Source organism: Panthera leo, chromosome B1 (genome assembly GCF_018350215.1).
Source record: "Panthera leo isolate Ple1 chromosome B1, P.leo_Ple1_pat1.1, whole genome shotgun sequence".
Lineage (NCBI taxonomy): Eukaryota > Metazoa > Chordata > Mammalia > Carnivora > Felidae > Panthera > Panthera leo.
The window spans coordinates 122622162-122639418 of record NC_056682.1 but is presented as its reverse complement, the minus strand read 5'-3'; the positions used below and the strand labels follow the sequence as shown (position 1 = coordinate 122639418).

The following is a 17257-nucleotide window of genomic DNA, read 5'->3' as shown; positions in this document are numbered from 1 at the left end:
ATAAGCAACTGAGGAAATAATTTGTGAGAGTAACTTACTCAAAGACAAATCCAGGCGGTGGCAGAGGCTTCTACCTATAGGTCCAGCATGGCCTAGAGACTTAAGAGGAAGTTCGATAGTAACAGCCCACTGCTTTCTGCATGGTTGGAACAGTGAGTGAAGAATGTGTTCCACTCTGGTTGCTACATTAATGGAAGTGTGTCTGACCACAGGCAGAGTATCGTGACAAGGGCAAAGAACAATCTGGAAATTGTACATGAAGAATACATGGAGGAATTTAAAGCTGGAAAACAGAACAGTTTTTAAAGATGGAAAACAGAAGGTTTAGGAATGACAAAATACCTGTTTTTAAATACTGAAGGGCTACAGAGAAAGGAGGTAAGTTTTGTTTCATATCACAAAAGTGTTACATAGGCCCTTTCCCTTCTTCTGAAAAATTCTGTCCTAAAGCCATTAGTTGGGACCAAGCAAGGTAGGCCTTTGTGCAAGTACGGGTATGAAGAGGGATGTGGAAGCCCAGAGCACAGTATCAGAGCCCAATCAGAGTAGGGAGGGTATTTGGGGTGCAGGGTTGTGGCATTCATGTTGCAGCATCAGCAGGTAAGGAGCGCAACAGGAGCAGCTGTGGAAGACTGGCTACATATGAGGAGAACTTATCAAATAAGTAAACTGTTAAGAATAATGGGAGCCAGGAATCTCACGATCAAAGAAGGTATTTACAAATATAGAAAAGGAAAAACCTAGAATAAACCCCATGGTATCAAATAGGGATTTGAGGTATCACGGAAATCATGATTTTCAAAATATAAATAAATATAGAAACGCATATGTAATATATGCATATGTGCATATATGTATATACATACACATATGCCGCCATTATATCCACTGGGAATTCCCAGGGGTGGTGATACCCTCATAGCGATGAGCACACTTAGCAACTAGATCTTGGCTTCTAAATAACATTTGCCACTCAAAGGAACCAAGGCTCCTTGGAGAAATGACTGATACAATAGATGACACCCCAAAATTACAAAATGAGCTTGGAACATCTTGTTCTGCCAGAAAGCACAGAAATGTTCAAAGAATGATGGGAGTTAAAGGGCACAGGAGTGGGGGGGGGGGGGGGGGGCGGCGCCTGGGTGGCTCAGTCGGTTGAGCTCAGGTCTTAATCTCACAGTTTGTGGGTTTGAATCCCATGTCAGGCTCTCTGCTGTCAATGCAGAGCCTGCTTCCAATCCTCTGTCTCCCTCACTCTACTCTTCCTCCAGCCTCTGTTTCTCAAAAATAAATAAACATTAAAAATAAATAAACAAACAAATAAATAAATAAATGGCACAGGAGGCAGCATGGCCACCAAACCTGGGACCAACTGCAACATCAAAGTAAGGAGGGTAATAGTTTATTTTATTTTTTATTTTTAATGTTTATTTATTTTTAAGAGAGAGAGACACAGAGTGTGAGCAGGGGAGGGGCAGAGAGAGAGGAAGACACAGAATCTGAAGCAGGCTCCAGACTCTGAGCTGTCAGCACAGAGCCCGACGCGGGGCTCGAACCCATGAGCTGTGAAATCATGACCTAAGCCGAAGTTGGACACCCAACGAACTGAGCCACCCAGGTGCCCCAGGAGAGTAACAGTTTAAAATGCACTGAAGAAAAGGAAGCAACTTCTTACTGATTTATATAAATTAACAGGTTGAAATTTTGATGAGGACTGGGCTATTTACGTTGTTTGGACGTAACCTGTCACAAAATATGTACAAATTACAAAAGGAAAAAGAGTAACTTCATGGCAGAGCAGCTTTGGCAGACCACACTTTAATCAAGTGACCATCAACAGTAACAGGACAAACAGAAATCAGTGCCATCTGATGGGATGCCATGAAACGAACACGGCACCATTTCTGTAATTTTCCTACCAACGATGCACAGTCTGAATCTAAGAATGAGAAAATGGAAGACAAACCCAAAGGGAGGGACATTATACAAAATAGCTGGTTTATAATCTTCAAGTGTGTCCAGATCCTGACAGAGAAGGACTGAAAGAGCTAAGTAAATACAATGTATGTTCTGCATTGGATTCTTTGCTTTACAAGACATGACTGGAACAACTGGGAAACTTGAATGAGGTCTAAGGATTAGATGATGGTAATGTATCAGTGGTAATTTCCTGGCTTGGATGGCTGTCCTGTGGCTATCTGGGAGAATACCCTAGTTTACAGGAAATATACAGTGAAGTGTTGGTGTGACAGCCATCTTTCTGGCAACTTTTTCTCAAAAGATTCAGGATAAAAACAAATTATACCACATGCAATTTCTCTGTAGGTCTATCTAAGATTGTTTCAAAACAAAAATTAAAAATCAGCCACAGTAAATTACAAGGATGGGAGTTACAGGGAAACATATTACATCTACTTGGAGGACAAGTGAAACTCTAACAATTAAAGTGGTCCAAAAACAGATCCATGTTTAGATGGGTTGGCAGGATGTTAGAGAAAATGTCTCACTGAATAGGAAGTTAGAGGAGATGACGTCTAGGTACTTTCCAATGATTTCATAATTCGTTCGTTCAACAAATATTTATTAAACATCTACTATGTTCCAGACAATGTGCTAGACACTGAGATTATGAAAATGATGGAGAGACAGTCCCTGCAGGTGAGGCCCTTATAATCCAGTGATGATTAATGATTCAGAGGTTAGAAATGTAAGATAGTCATCAGTGTCACATATAGAAAGAAGCATGTGTCTTCAGTACTCCATTGTCTTTAATTGTCTTTAATAATCCAATTTTCATTTATGAATTTTCAATAGACTACACATAGTTTATTATACTATCATATTCTCTAACATTTTCATCCTAACTCTTTATGCTAGTGGGTGGTGTTAATTGAGGCATATGCAAAAACTTTATCACTTTTCAATTATGAACAGATGTAAGTGACTTACTTGATGTTTTATTTTAAAATTAAAAGCATCTTCTAAAATAAGTTTCAAAGGAGAAGCTGGGGCTATCGTTACTAGAGGAGACTTAATACTTGAAAAGCGAACCCTGACACCTTCTTCAAACAGCTCAAAAGTCACTCCACATCTCTGTGCTCCAGTTTCTTCATCTGTCACAAAGATGTCATAATATGCTTGTTAAGATGCTTTGAGATGCTTAGAAGAAAGAGACCATAATTATAAAGCTTTGTTAAAACACGGGTTGCTTTCACCTTATGCCTGGGATTATTATTGTGGACACATTAAGACAGAGTGATCCATTTTAGCTCACCTTGGCAATTTGATGCTGGGTGGAACATCATTTGGTTTTCTACCTTTTCCCCCTTTGCTTCATTTCTATCTTCCAGGGATATCATCAAGTGTGAATGCTTCAGTGCCTTCTCACTGACCCAAGAGTGAACAGCCAGACCAAGCAAGTTCAGTATTCAATTACTTTCCCCACTGAGGTCTATACACCTTTGTTACACTTTTTCCATATGACACTTTCATAACCATATTTAGCTTTCTTCCTACCATCTCCCTGTAATTCAAAAGGCAATTTAGACTCCCATATGGTTGCCATCGAAGCTAACAGATGTCTAGCAAATTAAAACAAAAATTATGACTTATAAACTGCTGATGTATCGTCATTCCAGAACATCTTACAATTTATAGTGAATCATAAGATAAGGCTTCCTACTTAATGCCCCCCCAAGGTTCCCTAAATCTCTCTCCTCTCTGAATTTAAGCCCTGTGGAAACAAATTAGATACAATATTCTGCCATCAACCCAGGATAAACCTCCTCTTAAAGACACAATGTAATATTTGAAAGCACATCAAAGAGAAATTTGGCCTCAAGTATCCAAGGCTGTTCTAATTGTACTGTAAAGAGAAGAGAAAAACCAGTTGGTGTCCCCAAGCCATTCTTGGTTTTCCCAAGTCATTCAAGGTTTCCACTGATCCATGGGGCTTTTTTTTCTAATAAGTGACAAATTTACTGAATCCATTTTACTGAATCCTAGGAAGATCTTAAAGGTATTAACATTTCCTAGTGGTAATGATGCCAAAGTATCAGGCTAAAGTATTCTAGAAGTTCTACAGTGCAGAATGGAACCAGTATAAAGTCTAGAGACAATAACAATAATGATAGTCACCATGTGTTACATATTGAGACATTGTACTGGGTAATATGTTACTCACTGAATCCTTGAAACTATAATTCCATTAGATAATGTTATCCTTCCTTTATAAACCAGAAATTATGGCTCAGTGCAGCAGAGTGTATGTTCCAAAGATGGCCGCAAGCCACATGACCTTGACGTTTGTCCATAAAAGGTAGAATTTCTTTCTTCTCCCCCTTGAAATTTAGCAGACTCCATGTGTGCTTTAACGAGTAAAACAGACAAAAGTGACAATGGGGCAGGTAAGTAGTTTTAACTGGCTGGAACCTTCTTTCAGTCTCAGAGACAGGAAGAAGCCTCAAATAGGTGCTCTAACCAACAATCCTGGCTGAGCTGTAAGCAAACATCAACTGCCAGTCATGTGAGTACACCATCCTGGCCACCCTACCTCAGTGAGACTTCACATCTCACTGCAACTGCCCAAGAGACCCCAAGGGCAACTGCCCAGATGAGCCTGCTCAAATCACATAACTGTGAGGTATAATAAAAAAGTTTTGTTTGAAACCACTAAGAGTTGGGGTTGATTGTTACATAACAACAGATCAACAACACCAGAATGAGGTCAATTTACTTGCCTACAAACAGTTAAGCATTAAAACCAAAATCCAAAAAAGTCCAGAGCAAAACATCTATTAATGGTGTGAGGTGATGTGGGGGTTCAGTCCCCCAAAAAAAGAGACTTTAAAACAAAATTCCCTGTCTCTTCCCTCACCCACCTCAAAGCAGCCTAAGGGTTTTCCAAGAAATGTCCTAGTAGGGTGACACCCTCAATAAAACCAATTCCCTTCTGGCTTGAGGTCTTCCAACATTAAATAGGGAAAATGAGATTTTCCCCACCACCCTGTGACAACTAATGAGAAAGGAATCTGTACAAGATGTTGACTTTGTTACTCAGAATATCGTACAACTGTTATATAAAAGGATTCATATTTTACACACCAAACTGTAACTCTAATAATAAAAAAAAATTTTTTTTAATGACTCACAGGACTCCATTTGAGATTCACAGTTGGGGACAGGGAAGAATGCAAACTACACCAATGAGTGAATAAGCCAAGAAGAAAAAATGAAGTAAGAAAACTGATCTTCAGACAACTCTCAGTAAGAGAAAAGGTCTGTAGTAAGTACTCCCATAGATGCTATTTTCATTATACACGGTGCCCATCTCTTGTATTTTTCTTCCCTAGCCTATTGGAACGTGACAGATACATTCTTTGTCAGAACTAGAAAGAACCTTACAATTCATCCAACTCCTTCATTTTAAAAGCTGAGAAACTGAGGCCCAGGGCAGTTAACTGACTAGCAAGGAGTCAAACTACCCATTAGCAAGAGAACCAAGCTCACAGTGCCAGGGTGACAATGTCCACATGTCAATTTTATTTCACCAGAACTACATACACCTCCAAACGTCCTCGATGTATGTCACATTTATTCTAGCATCTCACAGCGTGAAAATGAAAGATTAGGAAGCCATGCTCTCTATTATGAATCTCTTCTTCATAACTGTGTAAGGGTAGCATCGAGTCTGCTGTTTCTGGCAGTAACTGACAGGATGGTAACTCTGTATTGGGTAGAGATGTGCAACTTGACAGAAGCAGACTGCCAAGTTACTGACCCCCGTTCTTCAGTCACTAATATCTTAGTCTGAATTACTGTACTTTAATCGAATGTCATGTTACCTTCCTGCTGATTGTGACGAGAGACTATGGTACTGACACACTGGGAGATTTAAATATGGGGTAATTTTGAAGTAGACAGCAGGATAGGAAAGGTATGAAGGGGTACCTGGGTAAAAGGCACTAGGCACAGAAAGGAGGGAGGAAGCATATACAAAGCAGAGAAGGGCTATAAGGAATTTTGCCTGGGGTAGCTTGTTTAGTTCCACAGCCTAGGTTTCCTCTCAGGCTTCCCATAAAACTCCCGCCAAAAGACCTTCAAAATCAAACAAGAGGAAGCTCTATTCTGGAAATCTCTATGCACGCATTCCGTAATTCTTTGATGCTCTCCACAGTTCTAGTGGAACTGCTACAACCCAATCCACAGAAAATACTAAATTTTCCTCTGTATACTGCACAAAACTACACCAAACTGTTAGGGAAACAGGCCCGAATCCCTTTCTTTTCCACCTCCTGCTATGAAACTACAGAGAAAGCCCCTGGGTGCTTTCTGTTGCCTGGTAGCTGAAACATGCAACTTTTGAAAGTGTTCAAGTAGAATGCAGAGGCCTGGACTCATTACCTCAACAAGGTCCAATCTCAGTTCAGTAGTCCCTGACTCTCAAAGTCACAAAGTTTCAAGGTCCAATAAAATCAAAACACCTCACTCAGAAATGTGACTACCCAGCACTTTTCAACATTTTTCAGATGACAAAAAGAGAAGCAAAGAAAAAAAATAATTTCTTCTTCCTATTAATTGCAGCAGGGAGGGGGCGACCACTCACAGGAATCACATACAATCTCTGGCAAGAAAAACATACAAACCTGTCTGTGAATGACTAGATACAATATTTATTCATGTTCTCCACCCCCCCCCATTCTCTTTATGAGTCTTGAGGACAGATGACATGGTGACACAGAGTGGTCCCCAAACCCTTCCATTTCCCTTTGCAAAACATGCAAACCAATGCAAGACACTTCAACAGAAAATAGGAAAAAATGTAAAAATGGCTTTGTTAATGTGAGTAGGAAAAAAAAATGAATATACAGAGCTATATGGATAACTATTCTCATAGCTGTACATGTCTACAACAAATGGCTAAAATTAAAGAACAATCAAAATAAACACACAATGTGTGCATACTGCCGTGGATTATGACTGATCCCACCGTTGCATTATTGTGTGTCTCATACTGAACCTACACTGAATAGCAACTTGGAAAACACCCCCAGACAGCCACCATCTTTACTTTCCACTGGGTGGGTGGGGGGGGGGGGCACATTAAGGAAGAAGATGGGATGGGATGGGATTGGCGGGGGGGGGGGGGGGGGGGGGGGGGCGGCAGGAATAACACAGTCTTTGAACCAACGTTCTCTCCTTGCCCTAGTGAACTCTTTGTCTGGTTGCTGAACACGTTTGTGAAATCAAGGAAAATAATCCAAACAAAACAAAAGAGTAGGCATCCCAGCCTAATTACAATAGGTGCCCAGCACCCTGTGTTGCCAGCAAAGCCAGAGCGTGGTTTGAATCTTTCGTTCAAGCATTTGCTCTCCGTACCCCCAATAAAACCTATCTCATACATTCTCTTTGCATTTCTCCAAGGTTTCCCCAAAACGGCCCACTCTGTGTCACTCCTTAGAAAAGGAGGACGTGAGGCACGAACACACTGAAACATGTTGATGGTGACTTGTTATCACCCTGAGAAGATACACATGGAAATAAAACCCTCCACCCCACGCGCCCACTAGCCAGTCCATTATGCAAAAGGAGCGCTTTCCAGCTGATGGGGAAGAGCGCGCAGGAAGCGTTATTTACGTGTACATTACAGAACCGTATACCACTGCATCTGCATCCTACACAAAGCCCGAGATGGTGCAAGAAGATACACGCTGAGCATGGCACAGACCAGCCGCGGCAACACGGAGCCAAGCCCTCGTCCAATCAGATCCCCGTTAGAAGGTGGACCTCAGGGTCGGCTCTGCCCGATTAGCCTTCCCTATTATGACACCACGCTCTGCCCAACAGCCATATCCCACCGGGAGCAAATCTAATTCGTGCGGTTGCTCATTTCTCAAACTGCCGAGCCTTTCTTTCATCTGCATCCCTGCTATTCGTCCCTTAAAAAGCCACCCCAAGGCCTGGGTGCCCCCTTTCCGGCTCGGTTTTTCTTTTTACCTCTTCCCACTCCTAAATAGGATTAAATGTTTATCTCTCCAACGCGCAAGCTGGAAAAGCGGAAGGCAAATGCCTCTCCTTGCTCGGGCAAGCGCCCGAGGGGCTGCGAAAAGTAAAAGCAGCAAGCAACGTGGGGGAAATCGCCGCGGATCGATCGGCCACAATAGTTGAAATCCCAGAAGCGCTCCAACTTACCCAAAATATGACATTGAAGCCAAATATGAAATATTTGATGCAACAACTGACTTCAGGACCCTTGTAGTGCTTCCCGGACATCCTCTGGGTTCATGAAGACACTTGCCCCGGCAGCCCGAGTTTGGAGCCCCGGAGCACCGTTGCTCGGAGCAGCCCGGAGGGGAGCAGGGGATCTGGGACGCAGCTCCGGGCCGCGGCTGAACCGCACGGGGACCGACCGGCGGAGAGCCGCTCCCGCACCTCCAGCCCCCTGCGCGTCGAGGCCGCCGGAGCCGGGGTGGCCGTGAGCTAGCGGAGAAACCACGCGCTGCAAACCCCGAGCCTCGCCAAAGCTGGCCCCGAGCCCAAGGCGAGAGCCCGCGTCTGTCCGCCAGGCGATCTGTCGGTCCGTCGGTCTCCGAGCTTCGGGCAAACGCGGCCACAGCAGATGCTGGTGGAGACGCTACTCGCTCGCCCGCCCGCCGGCTCGCGCGCGCCCTCCCACCCCTCGCTCCGCCCGCCGCTCGCTCCGCCCCCTCGGCGCGCGGCTCCTCCGCCCGCAGCTCCGCCCTGCAGCCGGCTGCCCGCCGCCAGAGCCTCGGCGAGGCTCGCGCGCGCGCGTACGGGCTCGGGCGCTCCCGGGCGGCCGCGGGCCCACGTAGCCGCACCGCCTCCTGCCACCGCTTTCCGCTCCTCCCGCTGCCTTTCTCCCCGCCCCTTCTAGGACCAGCCGGGAGCGCCGCCGACCCCCCAGCGCGGCAGCGGAGTAGGTGGGGAGGAAGACTGGCGGAAGGGAGGAGGAAGCGCGCCCCGGGATTGGGAGCAGGCTGGCGGAGAGACTGGGATTGAAGAGCAGCGGGTCCCTCTCCGCCACCCGCTGCGGCAGACTGCATCTGGGGGTACGCGGGGGAGAGGGTCGCTCCGGGGCGAGAGGGCTGGGTAGTACGGATCCTGCGAGCCCCCTGTTCCCGGACAAGCCCCCTTCCGGGTGTGACCACACTCGCCCCCTCCTCCACCACCCGGTAGTGCTGCAAGAGAAGACTCCCGGCCACTGAGCGTGAGTGGAAAGGGGTCGTAGACTTTGCTGGGAGCAGAGGGTTGGGGAGCGGGGAAGGGGGAGGAAAAAAGAGACGGGAAATGGGGCGAGTAGATTGGGAGAATTGCAAAGGAACGTCTCCGGAATCCAAGTGTGGCTCCAACCCAACCTCCCCACCTGCCGGAAACAGGAGCCTCGTCCCAGAAATGCGGACAACCAAGGAGAGATGGCTCAAAGGAGTCCCAGCCGGGATACAATTCTCACCCTAGGGTCTTGCAGTAAACACAAACTCGGACAGCAAATGCCCCGCGAGAAGGAATAGTGCCGAAGATCCTGACTGGTTCCAGGAAGTCTTCTGGGAAGTTGGAATTGGGATTATAAATCATAAACCATTAAGCTTTTGACCCCTGGGGAAGGATAGAACGCGTGGCTGGAAACTGTTTTAGAGCGCTGAGAAGGTGTGCCTATTGGTTGCGTATCCGACCTCCTCCTGGAGCACCTTCATGGGTGCTAGGGAGCAGGTTCGAAATATGAGCAGTTCAGAACTGTGTGTAAATGTGTATGGGAATGTTTTTTCCAAGCTTCACAGAATTAGAAGGAGAGATGAAATCAGGAAAAATTTCCAGCACCACCCATGTAACCTGGTACTGCACGCAGAAATCTGCGTGTTTCCTAAACTTCCCATGTGATACTTAGTAGGCTTATATTTGAGAACCTTTTGCATAGGGTTTCTCTGGTTAACTGCCTATCACTTTACTCAAAAATAGGATAGCTAGTTGACAACCTGTAATCCAGCTTTGGAGGGGCAAGAAGTTGCTTTTTCTTGCAATAAACCATCCTTTGAGATAAGCTTGGCCTTGAGAGGGATTGAGGGTATATTGAGGTCACAGGGGACCCACAAACGTGAGAGGATCAGGAGATCCTATCTATTCAATACCACAGAACTATGATACTAGCTAACACAGTGACTTCAGCCCTTCGGATGATAGAACCCTCTCTCCCTCATAAGTGCCCTCCACCTACGGAAAACACACAGCATACTAACCAGGTAGGCTAAGCTTCAAAGGTAAGGTCTGCCTTCAACAGCAGATTCCCTTCTAACAGGAAGGCACTGAGAAGCTTTACCTAGACCTATTCCTGCGATATTGTAACTCTTTCTATATATATAAATAGAACAGTTCCTGTAGATTCCTGGATAAGTCAGAGGAAAGGTCTTTCTTAAGTAGAGCTAACACAATTCAGAAAAGGACTGGAAATTTGATCCAATTGGATCTAAGTTGAGTTGATCCCTAAGCAGGATTTATCTTTGAAATAAAAACAAAGAAGGGAGAGTTCAGATAACTCATCAGTAATCGGGAAGACTAGTTGAATTCTCATTTCCTATGTCAAAAGTAAGTTTAAGTACATTTGTAAAGCAAACCAGAAGAAAACAGTATTTGTTTAACCTCTAGCTAGAAGTATTTCTCAACTAAGAAGCAAAAGAAGAAAATGATGTGGATATGACTGGGTAGTATCTTAAAATGCATCAAGCATTGTTTTAAAAGGCAACCTAAACCGGGGAAAGAATATTGACAGCAGACATGAAAAAAAATCTGAATGTCTGTAAGTAGGGCTCATATAGCTGAAGCTAAATATGAAATCTCAATGATTGAGTATAAACAGAAAACAAACTATATACAAACAAATACGAATAGTAATAAATATATGGTGAAAATCAACCTTACCAGTAATAGAAATAGACATTAAAACAAATTAATGATAGGGGGCCTCTGGCTGGCTCGGTCAGGTGAAGCATGCAACTCTTGACCTCAGAGTCATGAGTTTGAACCCCACGTTGGGTGTGCAGCCTACTTAAAAAGAATAAATTAAATAAATAAATAAATAAATAAATAAATAATTTTTTTTTGAAAATAATTACAAAGGTATTAAGATAATGAGCACTGGTTTCCTCATTCGTTGCTGGTCCTTGTGAAGGGATATCATCCATTTGGAAGGCATTTTGGCTGTGTGTCCCAGGTCAGGGAGTGCCTACACTTTGACTCAGCAGTCCCACTTCTGGGAATCTAGCCAAAGAAATACTCCAAAATATGGGGAAAGTTATATACTGCAATTTGTACATCATGGCATTATTTATATTGAAGATTTGGCCACAGCTTAAAGATCCTGGGGTAGGGACTATGGCCGTGTCCTTGTAGCCACCTGAACCTGGACCATAATGTTACTTCATGTTTTTTGCCTGTGCCCATGTCATTCTTGCCTCTGCCTAAAACACTCTCCTTGCCCTTTGTCTGCAAGCTGACTCCTCTTACTTATCCTCAACACTTTTTAGCTCCAGTGTGCTAAACTGTTATGCACTGTTATATTAGTTTCAGGTGTACACCATAGGGATTCAACAATTCTATGCTTTGCTCAGTGCTCATCACCGTAAGTGTGCATTTAATCCCTTTCACTTATTTCACCCATCCAGCATTTGCAAGGTTCTTTCTTTTGTTCCCTCAACACTTCCTACATTCTTCCATTTTGCAGTAGGAGACTACCTGTAATTACTTGTTTCCCTGCCTGTCTGTTCCACTCTGCTGTGACTCCTTCAAGGGTGTGGTCCATCTCCTTTTAATTTTAGAATCTAGCGCCTTGCTTAGGTGGCAGGTGCTTGATAAATATTTTTTTAACGAATGAATCATTTACTCAAACATTTTGCAGCCATTAAGGATGATGATTATAAAGAGTATGTGGCAATATGAATAATTATAATGTTAAATTTCCAGGGCACTGTATATGGAATTATATCCAAGTAATATTGTTAAATGAAGAGAGAAAAGTGCAAAACAGGATATACAATGGGCTGCCATTTTGTAGGGGAAGAAAAAGAGCGTTGACAAAGGAGACTGGAAGCTTTGTATACACACATATTTCTGGTTAATGGGTCAGTCATCTACAGAAGAAAATAAGAGAAATTGATAATAGAGGTTTGGGGTGGGGTTGGGGAGCACACTGGAAAACTAAAAGATATGATACAAAAGAGACCTGCTGTATATTTTAATATACCCTTTTGTTTTTGAAATGTGTACAATGTGGATGATATAACTGTTTTGAAAAATAGATCACCCTACAAAAATTTTATGCAATTGGATGAAATAAGTTAGGAGTCACTTCTCAATAAATAATAACAGTTGTTGGTTGTGGGATTGTGGGTGATTTTGTTTTCATGTCTCTGGCTTCCAATTTTTTTTTTAATGTAGCTATATTGCTTTTACAGTCACAAAGATAAAATTAAAAAGACTAAACAATTAACTAAATAATCATTGTATGTATTTCATCACAACTTCCTCACTTCTCCTTAAATTTTGATCTATCTTAAGAAGAAAAGAAGAAGAACAGTTTTCTCCCTGGAGACTCTTATGGTCATCTCCTCTATAATTCTGACGTTGAAAAATGGTTAGTAAGTTTAACTACCAAAAAGTTAACCAGTCTTTCAAATAGCAGTGAGAACATGTTAAATAGGTAAAGCATGTTCTTCTAACAGTTGCAGAGCTGAACAGCAAGATATGACAACAGCATTATACCAAATTTAAGACACCAAATTTAATGAGCTTGTCTGTCTCTGTTTTACTCGTCTTGCCCACTTTTCTGCCTCCCTCCTCTCCCTTTTACTGTCTCTGCTCCTCTAGTCCTTTTTTTCACTTCTATGCAACCAGCACAGCTGGTTACCTCCCCTCCCCCATTGCCTCCTTACTCTCAGAACCTGAGGAGTGTTCTAGTGTCCCCCCCTCTTTTAACATCCATATCTTCTGGGAAGACCAGTCCCCTGCCAGGCTCCAAGGGATGTCTTGACCTTCTAAGACAAACTTGGCTCTTGCCAATGTTTCGTTCAGAAATGGGCTGTGACACAATTCTGGCCAATGAGACATGAGGAAAATGTGCTGAGGGGTTCCTCACACCTAAAAGATGGTTTCTTTTTGGCCTTGGATTTAATTGTGTTTGGATACAACAGCTCGATCCTATATGTAGTCTGATAGTAAAGACCGTACCAACAAGGGCAGAGTGAGAAACTGAAGAGAACCTAGGCCTTGCAGACATTGCTGCATGGCTGACTTAAGCCTACCTCAGGACTTCCTGTCATAAGAGAGACTCACTTGGTTACGGGCACTGTGAGAGGGGTTTTCAGTTTCATGCAGCTTAAAGTATCCTGACTTAAAACACTCTCCTCTGAGCTTCTCCCCATCCTTTTGATTTTCTCTTCTTGAATCACCTCCAGCTTCTCCATGTTTCCCTCAGTAACACTCTTTTTCTATTTTTCCCTCCCCTGTCCTCTCTTCCCCCACTGTTCTGTCTCTTTGAACTAATACGGGGCAGACCTTTAGTGCACTGTCTGACCAGTTGATAACCCACCCCTTTCTCTCAGCCTTTCTCAGCCACAAAACACTTCCCCACCTCTGGCCATGTTTGTACTTCACAGTGGACAGGGCTGTGTAGATCCAGGCTGGCCTACCAGAGAGTCTTTCTCACTCAAGGGGGTTCAGTAAAAAAAGGATCCCTTCCTGTGGCTGAAATGGCGGTGATGTTTTTAGGAGAGTTGGGGTGCCTGTGTTTCCAGCAGGAAGCCAATCTCTCTCTCTCTCTCTCTCTCTCTCTCTGTCTCTCTGCAGAAAGAGGAAGGAAGCATAAATGCTGAGAGAAATAGCACTCTGACAGCGTGGGTCACACAAATGGTGCATTTTGTCTTCTGAAAGGCCTCCAGCCATGCTAAAGGCTTTCTACTTCTGGGTTTCTTCAAGAGGACCTTGTCCTTGAGGTTTATGAGATTTTTAGACAGAATCCTTCCATCTCAGCCCATTTTGTCTTTAGCTACTTTGAAATGGGAACCTCACATTTGCAAATCAAAAAACTTTGATTAGACAATGGGTCATCCCACCTCAAATCCATTGTGAAATGAGGTCAACTTAAAATATTTTTTAATGAGTCATAATATAAAATTAAAGTGTATTCTCATAGTTAATGGATTAACTCTTGTGCCTACTGTTCTTTAATTGAAAAGTGAGTGAATTAAATGTTATATTTTTCTATGAACAATTGGTCCCCCAGGATCAGTACCCGCCCCATGCTCCCCTAATCCCATACCCACACATACCATTAAAGAAGATTAGCTTTCAGAGTCCAAGGAAGAACATAGAAAGTATATTTGTCTCAAAAACATGATTAAACAAGTATATGTAGAACATAATTGTTTCACTTTTTGAAATCAGTTATAATTGCTTGTACAGTAAGATTCTGTCTTTTACAAAATATGACAAAACAGGCATCGATTTTATTCTACTTTCTTTTGAAAATAGCACCTCAATTTCCTCCTGCTTTGGAATTAGTCAGCTAAGCCTGTGAATCAAGGTGCCAGGCCCCTCCCTCACCTTAGGAGGGAGCAAGTACTCAGAAGCTACCCTTTGTGATACTGAGTAGAGGGAGAAAAAGACCAAAAACCCCCTGGAGTTCAATGATACAGGAACTGAGACCACCTTTCAGATCCTCCTGGTTCTTCCCCCCTCTCTCTGCTCCCAAAGCTAGCTGAGTTCTTTCCAGTAAATTTTCTTTCTGATTAGCCAATGCCTATTTCTATGGCTTAGATCAAAAACTCCTGGGGCACCTGGGTGGCTCGGTTAAGTGTCTAACTTCAGCTCAAGACATGATCCTGCAGTTCATGGGTTCCAGTCCCATGTCAGGCTCTGTGCTGACAGCTCAGAGCCTGGAACCTGTTTCAGATTCTCTGTCTCCCTCTCTCTCTGCCCCCACCCCCACCCCGACTCATGCTCTGTCTGTCTCTCTCAAAAATAAATAAACATTAAAAAAAAAAATCTCCTAATACTATGTGAACTTTTAAAACCGCACCTTTTGGGGCACCTGGGTGGCTCAGTCAGTTTCAGTTAGGGTCATGATCTCACAGTTTGTGAGTTTGAGCCCAGTACCAGGCTCAGAACCTGCTTTGGATTCTCTTTCTGCCCCTCCCTCCCTCCAAAATAAAGTTATTAATTAGAAACTGCACTTTCCAGAGAAAAATACTAACTTCTTTTTTTAAGTTTATTCATTTATTTGAGAGAAAGAGAAAGTGCAAGTAGAGAGGGATAGAGAGGGAGAGAGAGAATCCCAAGCAGGCTCCACCTTGTCTGCTCGAACCTACCGTGAGATCATGACCTGACTGAAGTGGAACGCTTAACCGACTAAGCCACCCAGGCACCCCGAAAAATATTAACTTCTGATTTCAAAAATAACATATTCTCTTTACACAATATTTAGAAAATACACAAAAAACATTTTTAAAGAATCACCCATGACAACATTTCCAAGAAAAACTATTGTCAATATTTTGATATATTTTCTTTATTAATAAATATTTTTATATGATTGATATAAATCTCTGCAGACTTCATTCTGCAGAGAAAAAATGTAAACCTATTATATCTTTCATTTCCAGTGCCCCTAAGCTTTGCACAGTGGCAGTATCATAGCCAACGAGGTTTATCCGAGGCATGATTATTGCTAATTGAAAACTTCTCCAGGGGCTCCCGGGTGATTCAGTCGGTTAAGCATCTGACTTTGGCTCAGGTCATGACCTCACCCCTTGTGTGTTCCAGCCTCGCATAGGGCTCTGTGCTGACCACTCAGAGCCTGGAAGCTGCTTCAGATTCTGTGTCTCCCTCTCTCTGCTCCTCCCCCCACCTCCAGTCTCTCTCTCTCTCAAAAATAAATAAAACATTAAAAAAAAAAAAAAAAAGGAATCAAGGAGAAGAAGGAGAAGAAGAAGAAGAAGAAGAAGAAGAAAATATAACTTTTCCAGTGCCCCAAAATAGTGCCAAGAAATCCTCTATTAGAACAGAGGCAAGTCCATCTCAAATTTCCAGGCTGTGGTTATCAGTCAAGATTCCAACCTCATAGCCCCATATCTCAAGCCCTTCAGTGTTTTCCTTTTCCACCAAATATCAGTCTTCATTTCTATTCTTATAAGGCAAACATGCCTACATGTTCTCTTACATTCCTAAGTCACTCCCAACTCCAAACAATCTCAAAAGGCCATTCCCATCATATAAACCTCACCTTCCATCCATCACCAGATCAAATTACTTCACAGTTAAGTAGAATTCAACTCCTTATGAAATCTGCCCCCACTTAGCGGTAGGCATGCATATCCAGTAATTGTCTCTTTCACATTCAGCCATCTTTAGCCTCTAAAAACTTTGCTTCTGTGATGAAATATCCCTTTCTAGTGAATCTATAATGGGTGGAACACTGAACTTAATGTTCAGAAACAGGGAATAGATACTAACAGATTCATCAGATATCTACTTAGGTTTTATTATGCAGAATCAATTGATTCAGCCACAAATACCTATTGAGCACATCTCCTGTTAAGGCACCTGTGTTCATGGTTCCTGCCCTAAAAGTGCAACTGTAAGAAATAGACAGAGGTAAGAACTCAGGTCGGAGTGAATTAAATGCTATAATTCCAACAAAGTGTGGCATGCATACAGACCATAAATAAAAGCCTCTTCCAGAGCTATTTTTTCCTTTCTTTTTCTTTCTTTTCTACAATGGTAGCATTAAGATAAAACTTCTAGGAACAAAAACTAGTTATGTTAATCAAGACTGAATGTCTTATATCCAAATCATTTATTTGAATGGGGTCAAGACTCTGGACGAATAGGTTTTTGAAGTCATGCTTAACCACATGGTACAGCTGCTGTGGAAAACAGTTTGGTAGTTCCTCAAGACATTAAACAGAATTACCATATGATTCAGCATTTCTGCTCCCAGGTATATACAAAAAAAAAAAAAAAAGGAATTGAAAGCAGGGACTCAAACCGATACTTGTGTACCAATGCTCCTAGTAACACAATAGTCAAAAGGTGACAATAAAACAAGTGTCCATCAACAGATAAGTGGATAAACAAACTGTGGTATATACATTCAGTGGAATATTATTCAGCCTTAAAAAGGAATAACATTCTGATACATGCTGCAGCATGGATGAACCTTGAAAATATTATGCTAAGTGAAATAAGCCATACA

The 17257-nt window shown here is 42.7% G+C and overlaps 1 protein-coding gene and 1 pseudogene across 1 annotated transcript in view; one reads left to right on the top strand and one right to left on the bottom strand.

Annotated features, from left to right (window-relative positions):
* The window catches only part of TSPAN5 (tetraspanin 5), a 175386-nt gene extending 166734 nt beyond the window's left edge, over window positions 1–8652 (bottom strand). The window contains exon 1 of the mRNA XM_042935846.1: window positions 8191–8652. Within this exon, the coding sequence (XP_042791780.1) occupies window positions 8191–8271 (81 nt within the window). The 5' untranslated portion in view covers window positions 8272–8652. The remainder of the gene's footprint in view (window positions 1–8190) is intronic.
* Window positions 8653–15673: 7021 nt separating this feature from the next.
* Window positions 15674–15806, top strand: LOC122218720 (annotated as a pseudogene).
* The last annotated feature ends 1451 nt before the right edge of the window (window positions 15807–17257 follow it).